Source organism: Acanthisitta chloris, unplaced genomic scaffold (genome assembly GCF_000695815.1).
Source record: "Acanthisitta chloris isolate BGI_N310 unplaced genomic scaffold, ASM69581v1 scaffold40376, whole genome shotgun sequence".
In the NCBI taxonomy this organism is placed as follows: domain Eukaryota; kingdom Metazoa; phylum Chordata; class Aves; order Passeriformes; family Acanthisittidae; genus Acanthisitta; species Acanthisitta chloris.
Genome location: NW_008680475.1, coordinates 4,806 through 23,436, shown reverse-complemented (window position 1 = coordinate 23,436; position 18,631 = coordinate 4,806). Strand labels below are relative to the sequence as shown.

General features: G+C 46.4%; 1 protein-coding gene across 1 annotated transcript; it reads left to right on the top strand.

Annotated features, from left to right (window-relative positions):
• Positions 1-3,525: 3,525 nt before the first annotated feature.
• On the top strand, positions 3,526-11,404 carry GCH1 (GTP cyclohydrolase 1). The gene is made up of 5 exons (XM_009077712.1): positions 3,526-3,636; positions 5,804-5,859; positions 9,499-9,530; positions 10,457-10,541; positions 11,139-11,404. The coding sequence occupies exons 1-5, from the start codon at positions 3,568-3,570 to the stop codon at positions 11,263-11,265; spliced, it is 369 nt and encodes a 122-aa protein (XP_009075960.1). The 5' UTR covers positions 3,526-3,567; the 3' UTR covers positions 11,266-11,404.
• The last annotated feature ends 7,227 nt before the right edge of the window (positions 11,405-18,631 follow it).

Genomic DNA, 18,631 nt, shown 5'->3' with positions numbered 1-18,631 from the left:
CCTGTGTCACATTAAAGCCATGCAAATAGTTTCTATAGCAACAGGTGTCTTTGCTTAGCTCTGACGCAAAATCCTGAAAGGTCTTTCTCATTTTGTCTTCCTCCAATTCTGATTTTAACTCTGTTTGAAGATAAAGGGCAAAAAATTAATTCTACTCTGTTTCAAAATTAATTCTCCTTTGTTTCAAGAGTTAACTTGCATCACAGGTGACTGTTCACTTTTAAGAGCCCACAGAAGTTTCCACACTGGGAACTGAACTTTGAGCTGAAGGAAAAATCAGCTGGAATAATCTTAGAGAGCATCTTGACTGTATGAAACATGGAATCAAGCCAGTGAAGTGTGGCCTTAGTAGGTAGAGTGAAAGAACAGGGAAAAAGGCATCAATTTGTCCCCAGCTTTGCTTCTGGCCTGGTTAATCTGAGGCTTTGTTTCCCCTGGTCCTTTTAGCTCTGAATTCTCCAGACATGTGCTGCAGGATACAGGCTGAGCTTGTCAGGGCCCTGTGTGATGCTGTTGCAAAAGGAATGACTGAAAAAAACTATAACAAAAGGCAGACAAAGTTAGATAAAATGGTATTGCCTCCCTGCACAAGGCGTTTGAGTCTCTGCCAGAGAAGTCTCTCCTGTGTAATTACTGCAAACAAGTGCTGCAGTGGGACACAGCACAGCATCTTGTCACAGCTGCTTCTCCCTAACTCTGCTTTTGTCAACACAAGGCTTGGATTGCAGAGGGAGAGGGAGAGGGATAGGCAGGCTTCAAGCTATGCTTGTTTTCAGAAGAGGCTTGTGAAGTGTGACTGGAAGGACTGGAGCCGGATGGGGGTGACTGGGGCTCTCAGCACTGTGGCTGTTTACTCACCTAGTGGCCTCCAGTCTCACATTTTGGTGTACCTTTGTCTCCCTGTATCATCTGGCAGTTGTGGAGGGGTTATTAGAGGGGCTAACCCTAGGCTGGTCTCTTCCTTTGTGGGTCCTGGCCCTCCTCAAGGAGTAACTGGTGCTGACAAAATCAGCAGGCCCTGCTGCAGGCACAGCTGCACAGGTTAAACAGCTGAGCAAGTATCATCTGTCATCTGGCTACAACTTGCTGCTAATATTAAGTAAATCTGAGATGCACAATTAACATGGCCTGTATAAATGAGCAGTGGGAAGCATCCCACAGCTCTGTGTATGTTCTTGATGTACAGATCTGTTTGCTTGGACACTTCTAAAACTCCCTTGGCTGTGAGAGGGCACTGACCACACTGCAGTAACTGCTCTGTAAGAGGGGATGTGCAGGAAGGATGGATGACCTTTGTGTTCCTGTTTGATTGCTTTGGCCATGAGAAGGATCAAGGATGCATTTGATCTCTGGAGTTGCCTGTATGGTACTTCTCAGGTCACTTCAACTTGTTTTTGATTGAGCTGTAAAATACAACTAACAGCTGTCCCCACGGCACAACACAGCTCTGCAGCATTCCCATGATCGAGTTGGGTTCTTTGTCTAAAGTTTGTAAGGATCTGTTAATAGATGTTTTATACACTGGTAAGTGTGTGTATGCATATATATGAAGCTTCATGGCTGAAGTAGCTTTGGCCTTACTCTGCATCACACATTGCCACAACTCTTAATGAGAATTTGGCCATTTCTGGTGGTTCTGAACCGTCTGCTTTGTGCTGACGTAAATCCATATCTGACATCAGGCTCTGATATGCTCCTGGCAGGGCTGGTGTGAGCTGAGCTGGTGGTCTAATATCAGCAGCAGTCACTCTGGAGATGCTTCGTGGATCTGTTTGGATTTTGTTTTAATAACCCTGGGCATAGTAGCAGGTTTTGTGAACCACTGTTTGCCTTTCTGCTGTAGAAATGGCACATCTGCAGAGTGCTGAGTGAGGGAGCTGAGGACCCAGACAGCTGCTCTGAGCCTGTTTGGAGCCTCTGATTCAGATTCTGCTTGTTCCTGTCTGAATTCATAGTTGCACAAGTGCATGATGCTCCCCATGTAAGCAAACCCCTCTCCAGCAGTGTTGGATGTAAACTAGACTCTGAAATGTGAAGAACAAAATCATGTGCCTTTACACAGTTGTTTCCTGGCCTCTTTCATGTCTTCTACTCCTGCTCTCTGACCCGATCCAAAGCCTTCTGGGGTTCAGCCTTGCTGCCTTGCAGGTTTCCAGCCCTTCTCAGGAAAGAACATTCATTGCAGGCAGAACATCTTGCTCACAGTTTCCAGGGTTACCTGTGTAGGGCTGATAGCAAGCAGGAAATTAAAATGCTCCATGATGATGATACGTTATCGACAGCAGATGGTGGCCATTAGGTGTACGTGCCTGTCAGGGGGAGGCAGAAAGGCAAGTAGAGCAGACACAACTATTAGATTTGTGTAATCACTGCTGCAGGTGCTAAGCTCCACAGTGCATGGTGTAGGGCAGTCCCTGAGTGCACTGGTTCCCCTTCTGGCCATGGTGTATGTGACTCTGGTTTCCTGGAAGTAACTCCAAGGAGTCAGTGTGCCTTCAAGCTAAGTTGTTTGCAGAGTTCCTTGTCATTATCAGCCTGTCTGTACAGCTAGTTCTCTCTTGCAGTTTTCTCTCCCTAATCTCTCATACACAGATTTTCTATCTTGTCCTTCAAAAGTCTTGGTTTCTTAACTGGAGACCATTCTACTTTTAAACTCTCTGAGCATGGTCCAGTTGCCTGCAATCTTTGTGAAGACTATAGGGATGAGCTGTACCCTGTGTCAGGATTGTTTAAGGACTTGTCATGGGTTGCTAAATCTGGAAAATCAACTGAGGGTCTGTTCTGCTGAGCTCTGAGACTAGCAAAGTGTCATGCTATGTGTTCCCCTTCTTACTGAGCTGTCTCTTCTTCCTTCTGTCTTTGTGGGTTTCTCCACCTCAGTTTTCTGCTAACTCTGAGGTGCAGAATTGGGCTGGAGTGTGCATGTGCCTGCTTTGAGCTAGGACATCAAATCTCTCCCGAGTCTGTGGACACAGATCTGTCTCTGACTTCTGTGTGTGCCTAAGCAGCTGCTGGCTGGTGTGCTTCAGGATGAAATAAGAGCATCCCATTTGCATGAAAAGCCTCCTTGGGGATAGTGATGTTGGTGTTGAAGTGTTTGAAGAAACCACTGTGATGGCTTAGCTTTCTCTGACCTCGGGCTTGGCTTTGCTTGAGTATGTGGAAATGGAAGCTCACTTTGAGGTGTACTCTCCTCAGCACTGACTTCATCAGCTGTAGTCTTAATTACTCTTAAGATGTCAGTAATTCTGCAAAGACTAGACCTGTTCTGACCTATATTCAAGCTATAAGCACTACAGGTGCCTTCTGGTGCAGCACATAGGGAATCTGATGTAGCACTGTGACAATAGTGTGATTGTATGCAAACCAAAATGTACTTGTGATGTTACTCCTTACTTGCCTCCCATATTAACCCTGAAATGTGCAGCCCTGAGAGTTCTGCCCTTGCTGCAAGCTTTCTCAGGTGCTGGCTGGAAGAATCTGCTGTGCTTCTGTGTTTATTTTTAATGCCAATGTTTGATTTCAGATATTCTCAATGACGCTATCTTTGACGAAGATCACGATGAGATGGTAATTGTGAAGGACATAGACATGTTCTCATTGTGTGAGCATCACCTCGTTCCATTTGTTGGAAAGGTAAATCTTCCTCACAAAACCAACGTGGGAATGCACAGTAAAAGACCTGAAGTACATGTAAAAGACTCCGTGGCTGTAACTACAAAGCTTTTAAAGCTCTAAGTATTTATTGCTTACGGCTATGGTTCTAGAAGTTAATCTTCAGAATACAAATAAGGAAGACCTCCTTAATGTGAGTTTTATTTGAATTTAAGCTCCTGAAATATAACACTCAACCTTTCCTACTCTGTGTAATCTAATGGTTTCTGACATCTCATATCAAAGCTCTTCTTCATGAAGCAGCAGCAAGCCTTGAGGGCAGACGTGTTGATATTAAACCAGCTCACCCTGCACTGGCTCTGGCATGGATTTAGCTCCTGGCTCAGAGCTATCTAATGCACATCCATCTCTGAAACCCTCTGTGAGTGGAGCAAACTGCTCGTTAGCAGCCCTGTCCTAATTACGTGAGCCGAGTCAGGGAGAGGGTGGCCAAAACTGACTAGCAGGAGGTTGGGACTCCCATGGAAGGGGCTGATGCTGCAGAGGGTGTTGGAACTGTAATGCCAACAACTTTAAAAAGGAAATAAAGATTCTCAAGTTAACTACTGCAAACGTGATGAAGAGTTCTGTGTGGGAAGTCCCTGCTGCACATCGCAGCCTCTTCGCTCCCTTATCAGCACAGAAGGATGGAGCTTACTCTGATCCATCTGTTCTACCAGAAAGTACTCACAGGCCCAAGAGTAGCAAGTGCTTGTGTTGTCTGTAAAATTCAATCAGTGCCACATATGTTCCAAGTAAACTGTCTCCCAAAAATAAAACACCCGAGCAGAAACCAGCCACTTATTTGAGTCAACTCAGTTTCATCTGCTTTCTTTGTTCTGGAAAACTTCTTTTTCTGTGCAAGCTTTCTGTTGTGCCTGTTCTTGGTGACACATAGTGTGTGTATTCTTCCTGTTACTCCTGTGGCAATGTGTGCATTCTCTTTACATCCAGCTGTTTAGCCTGTGTGGTGTGGAGAAATCTCCTGGCAAACACCAGCTAAATGACCTGGTATGCCTCTAGATATTCTCAGACTAATCCTTCTCCTGTTGGGTACATCAAACAGGCTGCAAACACTGACCAGCAAGACTTGTGTTTGCAGTTCCATTGTAAAGGAAATTCAGAACTTTACAAAAACATTTGGAACAGGATTCAATGCTTATTTTTAAGTCATGCCTCTCACTTTGAAATGTTTCCTGTCTTTTCAGGCATCAGTGAGTTGATTACCCAACAGAAGTGATAGGAGTGAGCAAGTTAGCCAGGTAATCAGGTGCACTGTGGTACCTCCAACTGCAGGTGCACCAGCATAGGATTCTGAGCTGGGGCCTGTAGGCAAAGCACTGAGACAAAATCCCTCATTGACACTTCCCTGCTGTATCTTGGCTGATTTTTCAAGTCTCTGGTACAGTGGTACAAATGCTGGTTTATGATCTCTTAGAGCTGTAAACCTACTTGAATTCAGTAGCCTGTGTGGCTTTCTAAGAATAAAGAGCTAAATGCCTTTCCCCATCTTTGTATCTGAGCACTTTTCTGCTAAACTTGTTCAATGAAGTGCAACTACCTGTTCAGTATGAGTGTTTAGCAAAACCATATTTGAGCAGGATGGAAGTGGAGTTAAGCAGCAGTGATCTATGGCATTACCAAAGCAGAATAAATAAATCAGTAAGTGCAGCCTGATTTTGGTGGCAAAATACTTCTTGCCATTAGAACTTTTACTGGAAGTAGAGTCCTTTTCCCTTCCACTCCCTAAATCCATTTTAGATCTTGAAAGGAAAGCATGTTTATTTTAGACACATAGTGCTGTGCTGAGTGATAAATTGCTCTTTGTACCCAAATGTAGCAGTACTCTGTAGCCTTCCTGAGACTTGGAACATAAGCCTTGACTCTTGAAGAGTTGTGATTTTTCTCCCTCTCAGAAAACTCACCTATTCTTCACCAGGACACCAACCTCACCAGGCATCCATGGTCTCTGTTAGCTCCACAATTTTCCAGGCTTGCATGGTGGCATGTTCCTCCCACGTGCTAAGGCTTTTGGACTGTTCCAGAGCTAGTTCTGGAGCAAGTGCACATCTCATTGTCTATGCATGAGTTTCATATGCATCTAGAAGTGTGGGTTTGATGCTGTTAATGGTTGTTCTCCTCTGTCCAGGTACACATTGGCTATCTTCCCAACAAGCAAGTGCTTGGCCTCAGCAAGCTTGCCAGGTAAGTGTTTGTCTAATGAAAGTGATGCTAATTTGCAAAAAGGATTCCAGGCTGTGCTAACTGTCCTAATCTTTTTAATCTGGTCTCCCTCTAAAGCTCAACCCTTGTGTGTCCTGGATTTGGATTTAGACCAAACCTCAGCATTGTTTTTTTGAGGAGAGGACAGATAAGTCTTAGAGCTCTGTGTTAACTCACACCAGTAAGGCTGTAACACTTCTCACTGTTCCCCCAAAAGTGTTGGTGTCTGCAGGGAGCACTGAGGCAAAGAACAAGAGGATTTGGTCATGTTCTAAGGCAAGGCACAAAAATACCAGGGGATCTCCAGCTCTTTACTGTTTGTGTGTACATTGACTGATAAGAACAAAAATCCCAGACTTCCAAATTGTAAATGAACACGTTCTATGGATATAAATTGAATCTAAAGCTTTCATCTGAGCTGACTCTTCAGATAAATTTGGCATTTCTTTCATTCACTGGAGACCTGCTGAGCAGTCTGGGGTAGATTTTATAGATAAGGTTCAGCCTAAGAAACAAAGCAATTGTGATACACTTGAGAAATCCATTTGTTATGTAAAAAAGCTTTTTTCCTCAGCAAGTGCCCTTGGATCAGTTGTTGCACTGAATCTTGTTTAAAAGTGACACTTTCTAGTTCTGGTGAGGAAAGGGATGGTAGATGCCTTCAATAAGCAGATTACTGGGGACCAGTGTGGAAGGGTCTCTTGAGAAACAAATCAAAAATTTGGCTGTAGTTCAGCAAGACCATGTAGGTTCTGCTTCTGCTTTCTCTGATAGGTCTGTTAATCCTGCTGTAGTTCCAATAACACTAATGAGAATTAGCCTTGTAAATCTCCATGCCCACTGGGCTTTCCTAGCGGGTAAGGAATGTGTAGGACATGACAGAAAATGTTCTGAAGTCATTCAGCTCTGTTCTGTGCTCTGCCTGCACAACAGTGACTCGGGTTTGGAAGTGGAAAGGCCCTTGGAGGTCACATCTTTACTAGCACAACCTCATACTACAGGGAGGCATCTTGATATCTTCAGCAGTGCTGGCAGGAGTGAACTTTGCTCTGATTAAAAGGCTGAAACAGGCTGTTTGACATGGAAATCTTTTCCTGGATTCTTCCTGTGGCAGTACCTAAGTGCTGGAATTGTAGGCTGAGGCGCTGAGCTGCAGAACCAAACTGGTTCTGAGCTGCAGACCAGCACTGCATTTGCTGCAAGAAAGACTTTGCTTTCTGTAGCTACTCCTGCTTGGGGATGTGTCTGTGTGGCAGTTCATGGTTTGTGCTGTGTGTTGGCTGCCTCTTTAGGTGGTACAGGGTTTTTGTTGGGCTGGATTTCTGAAGGAAACATCCTTCCTAAAGAGACTGTCTTTGCTTCTGTTGCTTTGCTTTGTCTGACATTGCTTCATTTCTGCAGGGCTTGGTTGCAGGATTAAGGATCGCATTCGAAATATGCATCTGTTGGTTTGTGCTTGCTCTAGTCTCTAGTTACCTCTCCATTGCAGATGTAAAGAAGGAGCTCAAAACAACTTTCAGTGATTTTTCTAATGCAAGTGACCACAGGGTGCTGGAACTGTACAATTTTCCTGATGGAGAAATCTGCATCAATATGTACAAGGTTTCTGGTGCTGTGCTTGAAAGGTTAAAATCTTGCCTCTCTTTCAAGTCAGGGTAAAACACTGCTATACTGCAACAATGAAAAGATTAGATTCTTGTATAACCAAATGTTCTCAGTCCTCACTTTTGAGTGCTTCCCATGAAGAGGTTGGTGGGCCAAGCTGTGCCTCCCTTTCGTGCCCTGTATAATGCACCCAGTGTTCAAGCACAGATTTGTGAGGCTACTGGTACTGTAGGCCTAATCTTTCCTAATAGGATTAGTCTAATGTGGTGAGTTTCTGGAGTTGTGGATGACCTGTATTCGGTCAACAAACATCTTTCTCTGGATTTTAAGCTCAGGCTTGAAAATGCTCTTGCAAATAACTGTTTTTACATAAACATGCTCTTAGGACTTACATACAACACCAGTGTAAGAATATCTGAGCATCGGCATGTTTCCTATCCATATATTTGGTCTAAATATTATGCTGCTTTGTTTAGAATAGCTGTAACACAACCACTTCATTGCTGGAGGGAGTTTCTGCAGTTAATTCTCTCTCCAGAGCAGCAGGAGAGTCTCATTGTCAGAGCTGCTCCTTGTAACTAGTGCCTCAGGCTGCCAGCCAGCGTCTGGTTTTTGTCTGGTGTGGCCAGAGAGGTAGCAAAGCTTGCTATAGCAGTTCCTTCATGTGGCCACTTGATATGTAATTAAGCATTTGAGGTTGTGTGCTGGCTTGAACTGGAGTAGAGTTAACTTTCTTCATAGAGGCTAGTGTGAGGCTATGTTTGGGTTTTGTGCAGAACACAGAGTTGATAATGCAGAGATGTTTTTGTTATTGCTGAGCAGAGCTTACACAGAGTCAAGGCCTTTGCTGCTTTCTGTACTGCCACACTGGTGAGGAAGTTGGGGATGCATGGGAGATTGGGAGGAGACACAGCTGGGACAGGTGACCCAAACTGACCAAAGGGATATTCCATCCCCTTTGACATCATGCTCAGTATATAAAGTGGGAGGAAGAAGGAGGAAGGGGGGACATCTGGAGTGATGGAGTTTGTCTTCCCAAGGAACCGTTACGCGTGATGGGCCCTGCTCTCCTGGAGATGGCTGAACACCTCCTGTCTTCAGGAAGCAGTGAATTAATTCCTTGTTTTGCTTTGCTTGTGTGTGCAGCTTTTGCTTTCTCTATTAAACTGTCTTTATCTCAACCCATGAGTTTTTGTAGCTTTTACCCTTCTGATTCACTCCCCCATCCCATTGGTGGGGGAGTGAGTGAGAGGCTGTGTGGGTCTTGGCTGCTGCTGGGGTTAAACCACGACAGGTTGGCCTGGAGTTGCAGAGCAGTTAGACTTCTCTTAAATGTGTGCATCCCATAACCACATCGATAAGTGATAGTGGTCCCCCTTGCATTGCTCCCCAATGGCTTAAATTCAGTCATGTTTAAAGGGAACATTTAGCTGATCCCTGCACTCAAATGTGAAGGATGGGGTGAGATTTGGGTGGAGAGTATCTGTTTTTATTTAAAACAATTCTGTCTCATTGTTCTTAGTTAAATTTGTGGTTGGATACAAGAATCCAAACCATCTCTTGCTTAATTAAAGTAGCCTTCTAGGAATCCAGTATCTGAATTGTCCCTAAAGCAAGCAGCTTTGGTTTAGATTGAAGCACCAGGAGGTGTTTCTGACCTCAGTTCAGGGATTAGCTTTCAGGGAGTCTTCAGGCATGGATTCCCTCACAACTGTGTGAGGCAGGTGGGTGGGACAAGGAATTCAATATATCAGCCAACAGAAGGAGCTCAAAGGAGAAGTGAAAGGTTTGTCCCCCAGGGCTGCAGGTGGGGGAACCTGTCACTAAACACAGTGGTGTGCCCAGGGAAGTCCTGGGGCAATGCCAGCAGGGGCTGGGCAGCAGCATGGCATTGCATGGATTCCAGGAAGGACATGGATCAGTACAGTGGTCTTGTTGATAGAATCAATTAGTTGTGAAGATCACACAGTGGTCAGATGGGAATAACTAACACTGTCTTTTTCCTTTCTCCTTTAGGATCGTGGAAATATACAGTAGAAGATTACAAGGTAAAGAGATAAAACTTTGAGCTTGTTCTGATTACTCCTAGCCAGTGCAGGGAACTGGGAATTTTGGGTGGATAGTAGCTGCACAGATGTTAGTATGAAGATAAATACTGTGTTCTTGAGCAGGTGTTTCTCAGCTGTCATCATGCTTAGCCTCTGCCTTCCCAGTGAAGGTTAACACCAGCCCCTTAAACTAGATGCAGCAGTAACTGATTCAGTGATAAATGTGCTACAAGGTACAGCTGCCAGGAATAACTCAACTAGTTGGATGCTGCAGGGAATGAACTCTCCTACAGAGATTTGGAGAGATGTCTTCAAGAATTCTTGTCTGAGGCAATGAAGCAAGAACTGCCGTGTTCCAGCCTGCCTGCTGCCCCTGAGGAGGGGAGGAAGCTGCAGGATCCGATGCCTTGCGTTGGGCTCAGCCTGTTCCCATTGTCCTGCAGTTAAATTTGGCCTGTTCTGGGGGACAGAAGTCTTAGTGACCATCAGACTGGTGAACAGAGGGTGCTTAGAGCTGCAGGAAGTAAAGCTTTGCAGGACAATGGACTCTTAATTTGCTCATTTTTTATCTCTATTTCCTTAAAACAGAAATTGTGTATGGGGAATAAAATTGTGCAGCAGTAAAATTGGGAACAAACACATAAAACCTGAAAGAAAACAGAAAAGCAAGAAAATCCAACTGCATAATTGGAAATGAAAGAGCTGTTAGAGCAAATCCTGCAAATGTGGAATACAAAATGAATCCTGATATAAACAACCAAATAAAAGGTCTGTTTCAGGATACAAAGCATAGGACAGCTGGGGCTTGGAGCAACCTGGTCTAGTGGAAGATGTCCCTGCCCGTGGCAAGGGGTGAAACTTAGATGGTCTATAAGGTCTCTTCCAACCCAAATTGTGGGATTCTGAGCTGCCTGCTGTTCTCTCAGTCCAGGAACGCCTTACCAAACAAATTGCAATCGCCATCACAGAAGCCTTACAGCCTGCTGGAGTCGGAGTCGTCGTGGAAGCTACGTGAGTGACTCTGAGCTGTTCCCTGGCTGGGCATGGGCTGTGTGTGCTCCCAGCTGTGTGTGCTCCCAGCTGTGTGCTGCAGAGCTGCTGCGTGTTGCCTCTGGCTGCAGTAGCTCTGTGCCATACTTGGTGAGGAGGCAGAAAGCATAATAATAAATAGTAACACTACAGAGTGATAATCCTGGCCCAGCCAGGAAAGTTGCCTGGTGGGTTGGAGCCATTGGATGTAGGAGGCTGCCTGATCCTGCTGCAGGGATGTGGCAACTGGCAGTGTGGAGCTGTCCCAGTGGACCTTCTGCTCCCTCCAGCAGAGCAGAGTTGGGGTGAGCAGCAGGCATGTCCCCATGATCAGAATGCACCTTGGAAAGGTGGGATTTTCCTAGGGTCAGAGGAGAGAAGGCAGCACTCAGTAGCTGAGAATTTGACTCTTTTCCTTCAAGAATAGCTGAGGTACTACAGGTATGTCCATTGTGGATATGGAGGTTTTGTTACCCCCCCAGAATTGAATGTGGCCGTGCAAGAAACATCTTTCTCCATGGGATTACTCCTTTCCTATGAGTATTCCTGAAGTATTGACTCCCCTCTCATTTCTCCTAGGCATATGTGCATGGTAATGCGTGGGGTACAGAAAATGAACAGTAAAACAGTAACCAGCACAATGTTGGGGGTTTTCCGGGAAGATCCAAAGACCCGTGAAGAATTCCTGACACTCATCAGGAGCTGAAACTGTTACTCCCTACCTGCACTCTTGATTGTTCTGTCCCGTGTCACTGTCTGTTCTTGTTCCTACATCTCACTTCTAAACGAAACCCGTGTGAATTGTTGTCATGGTCTTTGTGCAGAAAGAGGCTTCTGATGGCAAATGGAAAAGGTAGGGATGAGGTGGGTTCCTCCTGGATTTCCACTGATGCTGATGTCTCAGAATTATATTTGGAAATGTTTTTCCATCCATAATGCAGAATATCCTGCTGTCAGGATAAAAGCTTGGAGTGAAATGGATGTTTATGAAATAGTTATGGTGATTAGATTGAATGTGGAGCAGCACAGGGAACAACTGAAAGGCTGTGGATCCTTGTAGGATCAGGATTGTCCTGAATTATCTGTTTTATTGCGAGTCCTGCAGTGGCTGTTTCAGTACTGGATATGTGTGTTATACCTCTGAGATGTTAATTCTGGTGTGTTTTATATCTTTATTAGCATTAACCTTTCTTTTTTTTGTGTATTTTTTTGTTTGTTTGAAAAATGTAAACCCCATTTTTCCTATCCTCTTAACATCCAGGGAATTAACTTCTGAATTATTTGGGGCACAGTCTGATCTCAGTACAAAGGGTTTGTGCACCTTTTTCTGTGCCTCAATGTCTGACCACTTGAACTGTCAGTTTCTTACTGTTTTTAAGGTAACTTTAAAGGGGGGAGGGGAAAAAATCCCCAGAATCTGTCTACAAAGTGCTAAGGTATCCAAAGAGGTTTTTAATGATATTTATATCTTGAGTTTTCCTTCTTGGGTTAGACTGAGAAGCCAAAACTAGTCTGATAATCTGAAAATGAAGACTTCAAGCATTTTCAGGATTTGCATCTCATAAATGTTGGACCAAAGGTGAGCACTGAAATCCTGAACACAGCACATCACACCTCTCCTGCCTGCTGGCAGGTCAGGTCATTTCAGGGCAGAGCAACCTGAAGTGACAACAGCTCATTTCATAAGATCAGTTGAGAAAAGCATTTCCTGGGCCATCACAATGAATTAAACCACGTTTTTCTGTGTATGTGGCAACCTCTGCATGAGGCAGTATTGGTACAGAAAGTTTCAGTCAGCTGCACTTGGCTGAACTTCTTCACTTTGTTGCCATGTTAATGAGTGTTTTGTAACTCTTAATTGGGAAAAGATGAGGCACAAATGCAAGCCACAATGCTCACACCAAGTGCAGGAGGCAGAGCTTACACAAGAGATGTCAGTCAGGGTGTTGGATGCCCACAGGTTCCCACAGCTCTGTTGGCTGTCCTGTACACTAACCTAAAAGGCAGTTCCTGGTCTGGCAACATTCCTCTCTCTTGCTTAAACTCATGTTGGAAACAAAATGAAAATCGTGTCTGGTCAGATTGGGCCTAAACAACTTTTTCAAGCTCATGTGGTTAATTACACTAATTTTACCTTGGCCTTCACTATTGGAAATGACCTTCATTATTGGAAAAATCTTTCCTAACATCCTCAGTCCTGGATTCTGTGGGGATCTAGGTGCTATAACAGTGTTTGCTAGTGTAAACAAGCTGTGCTGCACATTTATAAATCACACTAACTCTGTGGCATTAGTTTTCCTTAACTTGCCACTTCTCAGTTCAATATATTTCCGATATCCAGCTGAAAAGCCTTAAATCCTTCTTGCCTGAAGTTCAGAGTAAAACTCTCTCTTCTTAGCTCAGTGACTGGAAGAAGAACTTGAGGACCAAAGGGGCACACCCCGGTACATTTATTTCTCTTTCCTTGCTTTGGTTTGGTATTTGTCTGTAAACCACAGTCTTGCTCCTGAGGTACCAAAAAGGTTGTGTTTTAACCACTTATCTCTCTTTGGGATAAAGTTCGTGTTGCACCACTGCTGTTTTTTATTTCCATGTGACCTGTAGTCCTTAAAACATACCTCTCTCCACTCGTGGCCTTGGATTTTGTTCACATTTTTGTTGTTGTAAGACTCAGTGCATTTTTTGGATCATTAGTGTTGTTCAAATACACAAGTTTTAACTACACCCAGTGTGGACATGTGTGTAGGATGTACAGCCTGCTCTTGTACTGCATATAAGTCCTTTGTCTCTGAAACATTAAAGCACAGTGTTATCCTTTGGAGTGGGAGCATCCTTGGGGACTTGGAGGTGATGGCAGTGCACAAGGAAGTGGCATGAGCTCTGTCTCCTCCAGTGGAGATTGTGTCTGTGCTAGAAGATGAGATGTTGGGTTGCTTCTCTGGGACAGTTGTTGCTGTTATCCCCAGATGAGTTCTCAGCTGTTGATTGCTCAGCCAAAAAACTCCAAGCCAAAAAACCCAAAACACCCATTGGGGTGGGGAAGGTGGGTGGTGGTAGTGGCTGCTGCTTACATTGAGCTCATGTGGGTTTATAGTCCTCTTGTGCCTTCTTGATGCATTCTGGATGCCTCATCACACTGGGCTGAGGAAATCACTGGTTCATGGCCACATGCTCCAATTACCCAAACAAATAAATCCTACCAGCAGGTGTGACACCAGAGACCTTGAAGCTGAAGTCATGGTTGGATCACCCCATCATGCACCACGTGGCGATGAGCTTGGCCTGTGCCAACGGGAGCTGCACAGCTGCTTCGGGCTGGACAGGCTGTCTTAAAGACATTCCTACTGTCCTCCAGCCTCCCAGGATGCAGATATTGCTGAGATTCAGGGAAACAAATATAAAATTTATGGATCCCAGGCTCCTGAGGAGCGTTGCAGTCTAAGTGAAGAGGGAAGGAGGACTGCAGGGGCAGCAGGCAGCTGTGTTCACTGTGGCAGCCAGGACTGGAAAAGGGATAATGAATGCAAGTCCCCTTCAGCCCTTCGTGTCTTTTATTTCCAAATGCTCTGTCCTATGTGGAAATAATCCTCCTGGGAAGCCCCAGGAGCATTGGCAAGACTCATCTCTGTCATGAAACTGAGTTACTTCTGTCTTTCTCACGGTAGTGTATTAAAGCTGGTGACTGTGGTAGGAAACAGCCTGTTTGTGAGAACAGGCACTGCTGCAGGAAATTAGCTATTCCCTGCTCTTCTGTTTTGTTTTTTTTTTTAGGTGTGGGATTGGGAAGGAGCCTCCCTGGTTTTGTCATCATGGGAAAATCTATTTTCATTTGGGTGAAAAAGTATTCAGCTTCAAAGTGTTTACAGTTAAAGAAAAACAATCTAGAAGAACCAAATCTATAAAAGAACCAAAATTGGTTAATAAAGTCACATCCTTCCATCCCTGACCTATCACCTCTTCCAGGATCCCACCTGCCTTATCATGTGCTCCATTCCTTTCCTGACACCTTCCAGTGGTATGTGTTGCTTATCCGTATATTTTGGTCTCAAGAATTCCCGATATGAACAGCTTCTTTGCATTTTTTTTTTTAATCACCATGGGTTGGTTTTGGGCATCTTCCATCATCTCCTGTGAAGTGACTGGTCAGCAAGTCCCAGTGTCATGCCCAACCAGGTCCTTGGCACAGGCTCTTTGGTTGTCACCCCTTCTGTTCCACCTCTAGGTGCAGGTTTATCATGGAATCATTTAGGTTGGAAAAGCTCTCTAAGACCATCGAGTCCAACTGTTATCCCGGCACGGGTAAGCCCACCATGATGCTTTGGTTCAGGCAACTTTCCATAGCTGCAGACCCCAAATAGGCTCTTTCTAGCCAAAAATCTGCCTTCCAGTGACTGAATGGCTGCAGGCAAGGGCTTGGATCATCCCAGAGGCTTCATGCAGCCCTCACAACCTTCCATCAGCTCAGAGTTGCTTAATGAGCTCAAACAGCTCGTTACCTGCCCCCTGGCTCCTGCCCCTGCTCTCTGGAGTGCTGTTGGCATTGGGAAAGAACCTGCAATCAGCTGTGCCCTTTGAGCCTTGGCTTGAGCCCTCCTGCCCAGCTCCTGGAAATCACTTTTAGGAAAAGCTTTGCCTTCCAGTTTTTTTAAAGTTCCACTCATGATTTAGTAGTTGAGGGGATATCAAACATTAAAGCTCTTTAAAGTCTTGGCCTGGGATGGACAGAAAAGAACTCACAGTATTCAAAGAAATTTGGCTAAAATAACTGAAGAATGTAATCATGAAAAATCTATTTGTCTTTTCGTGTTGTGTTTTTGGTGTTGGGGCTTTGCAGGGGCGTTTTTGGCAGTGAACTGTTCCATGTTACCTCTATTTGCTCTGCTGCTCTGCACTGAGATTGCAACAGTAAAGCAAAGGTTAAAAACCCACTGTAAGAGTGACCAACTCAGCTGCACAGGCCTGAAAATGATTTAAGAAGTGCCATGGCAAATCACAGTGGTGCTGCCTTGGCTTGGGATGTGTGAGTGCCACCAAGGGAGCAATTCCTGGGTGGGTGCCACCACCCACCCTCCAACTGTTCCCTGGGAACACCTAACCAAGTGCTACAGGAGGGAGTTCATGGCCCAGCTCTGTCCTGGCTGTGGATGCCTGTACACCCTCTCAGCATCCTATGGGAAGCCATATCTCACTCTACAGCTGGCATTTCTTTAGCTCCCTTGCTCAGAAACACTGGTGGCAGCTGTGCAGTGACCTGCTGCTCCAGCCAGGACACACTGCAGTGTATTGATGTGTAAGAGAATGGCAAAATCTCAGGATTTAGCCACCGGAGCAGCTCCTCAGGGAAGTGGTCACTGCCCAAAGGCTGCCAGAGCTCAAGGAGCATCTGGACAATGCTCTCAGGCACAGGGTGGATTGTTGGGGTGTCCTGTGCAAGACAGGAGTTGGACTCTGATCCTTGTGGATCCCTTCCCACTCAGGATATTCTGTGGTTCTGTGATCTCCATTTGGTTTTGAAGGCTGTAGGATGACAGCCCTTGGATATGGGGCCATGAATGAGCACAGCCTGGTAGGTGTCAGCCCTAGGCAAGCTGCACCTGAGCTCTGTGCTCACCTTCTCCAGCCTCCAGCATCGCTCACCACCGCGGGAGATCTGGGAGAGAAGTTGGTCTTGGTGCTGGAGGAGAGAAAGAGGAGGATGGGAAAGGTTTTGTAGGGAAGCAGCAGCAGTGGGAGGCAGGGAGGGATAGCTGCCAGGGAGTTGCAAAGGCCCTGGGTCCTGCTGGGTGATGCCCGAGGTCAGAGATGTGGAGCTCCAGCCAGGCTGGCCCGAGCCCGTGCCCAGCACGCACAGTCTGTAGCTCCCTCTGCTGAGCCTGGCCCCGAGCTCTGCTCCCCGCAGTGGACAAACAGCAGCGTTCGTGGGGCTGGAAAAGCTTTTTGGGGAGGGCTGGGATTCATCCCGATGCCGGGCTGAGGGTTTGGGGTGGGAGAGGTGCATCCCACTGCTGGGTGATGCTGCAAACACACACCTGTGCTGCCTCTTCACAGGGATGGGGATGGAGCTGGTTTGTCCCAAAGCAGGGGCTCCCTGCCAGGGTGGATTTATTTTTAATTATTAGGACATAAGATTGGCCAAAAATCTGTTTTCTATAGAAAAGTGGGAATTCTGGCTGAGCTGGGCAATGTCTCCTCTGACCAGGCTCAGTCAGTGGGGTGTTTTCTTAGAGAAAAGAGGGGGAAATCATAGTATCATAGAATAATGGAATAGTTTGGGTTGGAAAAGACCTTAAAGGCCATCCTGTTCCAGCCCAGTTGCCATGGGCAGGGATACCTTCCACCAGCCCAGGTTGCTCCAAGCCCCATCCAACCTGGCCTGGAACACTCCCAGGGATGAGGCAGCCACAGCTTCTCTGGGCAACCTGTGTCAGTGCCTCACTACTTTCTCAGTAAATCCAAGTTAATCTCTGCTCTTTTAGTTTAAAACCCTTTCCCCCTGCTGCTTTGCTCTTCCAGGCACCAGCTCTGCCTGTGCTGGGATTTGAATGAAGCCATGAGGACATATACAGCTCTATGGATATGAGGTATCCCTGCTGATCCCTTGCAGGATCAGGGGATGTACAGCCACAGGGACTCCCCAGCTCTGCTGTTTCCACCTCTCTGTTCAGTGATGCCACAGCCTCAGGGTGCCCATTCCAGGTGTGCATTGCTGAGCTGTTTGCAGATCTCAATTAAAAGCAGCTCCCTGGAGCCCTCAGTGATGCTGCTGAGCCCCGTGATGAGTTCACCACCTGAAAGTGCTGTCACACATCTGCCTCTGCCGCAGCTGAGCAGCATCAGGCCACGTGCAGGAACACTCACAGCCTTGGGATGCACCAGCTCTGGGAATTCTCCTCCCCAGGGGTCGCGTGGCATCCCGTGCTGCTCCTGAGGAGGTGGCAGAGGCCACGCTGGGTGAAGTGGTCATGCTGCTAGGTTGGGCTGCCAGCCCAGGGCTCCAAGGGGCAGCAGGCAGTGCAGATTTGTATATCCTGGGAGCAGGTTCCTGGGTGGCAGCCAGTCCACCGGTGTCATCCAGCCTCTCCCGCGCAGCCGCAGCCAGCAGATATGGGAAGTTAGGTATTCCTTGAACTCTAGGAGCTCTGCTGGTAAAGCTTTCTCCAAAAGCCTTCTCTGTCTCGGTTAAAAAACATTCCAGTGATGGAAAAATCCCTGCCTGGTGCTGCTGGTAGATTGTTCTCAGGCTATTCCCATTGCTGTTAGATATGAGGCAACTGTACCCGCACTGGGAGCCTGGGGTCAGGTCGAAGGGATGGGAGTATCCCCTTGGATGGGGCACCTGACTGGCTCCAGGGCTGGGCCTACTTCTCCATCACCCTTTGGAGTAGGTAGACATGGGAAAGACCCTGTTAACAAGACAATCTGGGGTTATCCAGCTCCTGCTGGGGACACTGGTGGGATCAAGACAGCCCAGCAGCTGCTAGAACAGTGGCCACGAGCTCCTGGCTTTGCTCCCAGCTGGAAGCAGGCTGCAGGCTCGGAGGGGCAGGACAAGGGGAGCCCAACTCCTCCGGGCTGGATGGGGCTCAGGTGTGGTGTAATCCAGGTGCACTGGTTGGGAAAGCCTTTAGTTCCTCATATGGATTCATCCTACAGTTCCTAACAGCATAGAAGTGGTTTTTCTGCTCTTGCTTTTCCAAGTCTCTTTCCAGTTCACCTGCCAGTGGGACCCACAGATTCTCCCTAACCATGTGACTGCCACAGACTTTCCTTGGAGCCTTTTCAGCCACCCCAGCTCTGATTTTCCATCCCAGGCTTTTTGCCTTTTCATTCTCTATTCGTGCAACAAATCTGTGCTGTGAGCCCCAGAGAGCAGCACACAGACCTGGAAAGGCAAACTGTTTATGGAAGGAAATGGTGTTTCTCTGGGATTAAGGCAATGCCTACCTGAGCTCTGTCACGTGCAGGAACCCACTGCTGCTGGGCTATGGATGTGGGTGCTCTCCTGGGCAGGTAAATTCAGGTGGGACTGCATGTCATGGCAAATATTTCCCTTTGGGTTGGCCTTGCCTGTG

Excerpts from the sequence above, each read along its gene's own strand:
- GCH1 (XM_009077712.1), top strand. The coding sequence starts at position 3,568 with ATGGTAATTGTGAAGGACATAGACATGTTCTCATTGTGTGAGCATCAC. Across the intron at positions 3,637-5,803 it reads TCGTTCCATTTGTTGGAAAG|GTACACATTGGCTATCTTCC; the intron begins GTAAATCTTCCT and ends TCCTCTGTCCAG. Across the intron at positions 9,531-10,456 it reads ATACAGTAGAAGATTACAAG|TCCAGGAACGCCTTACCAAA; the intron begins GTAAAGAGATAA and ends CTGTTCTCTCAG.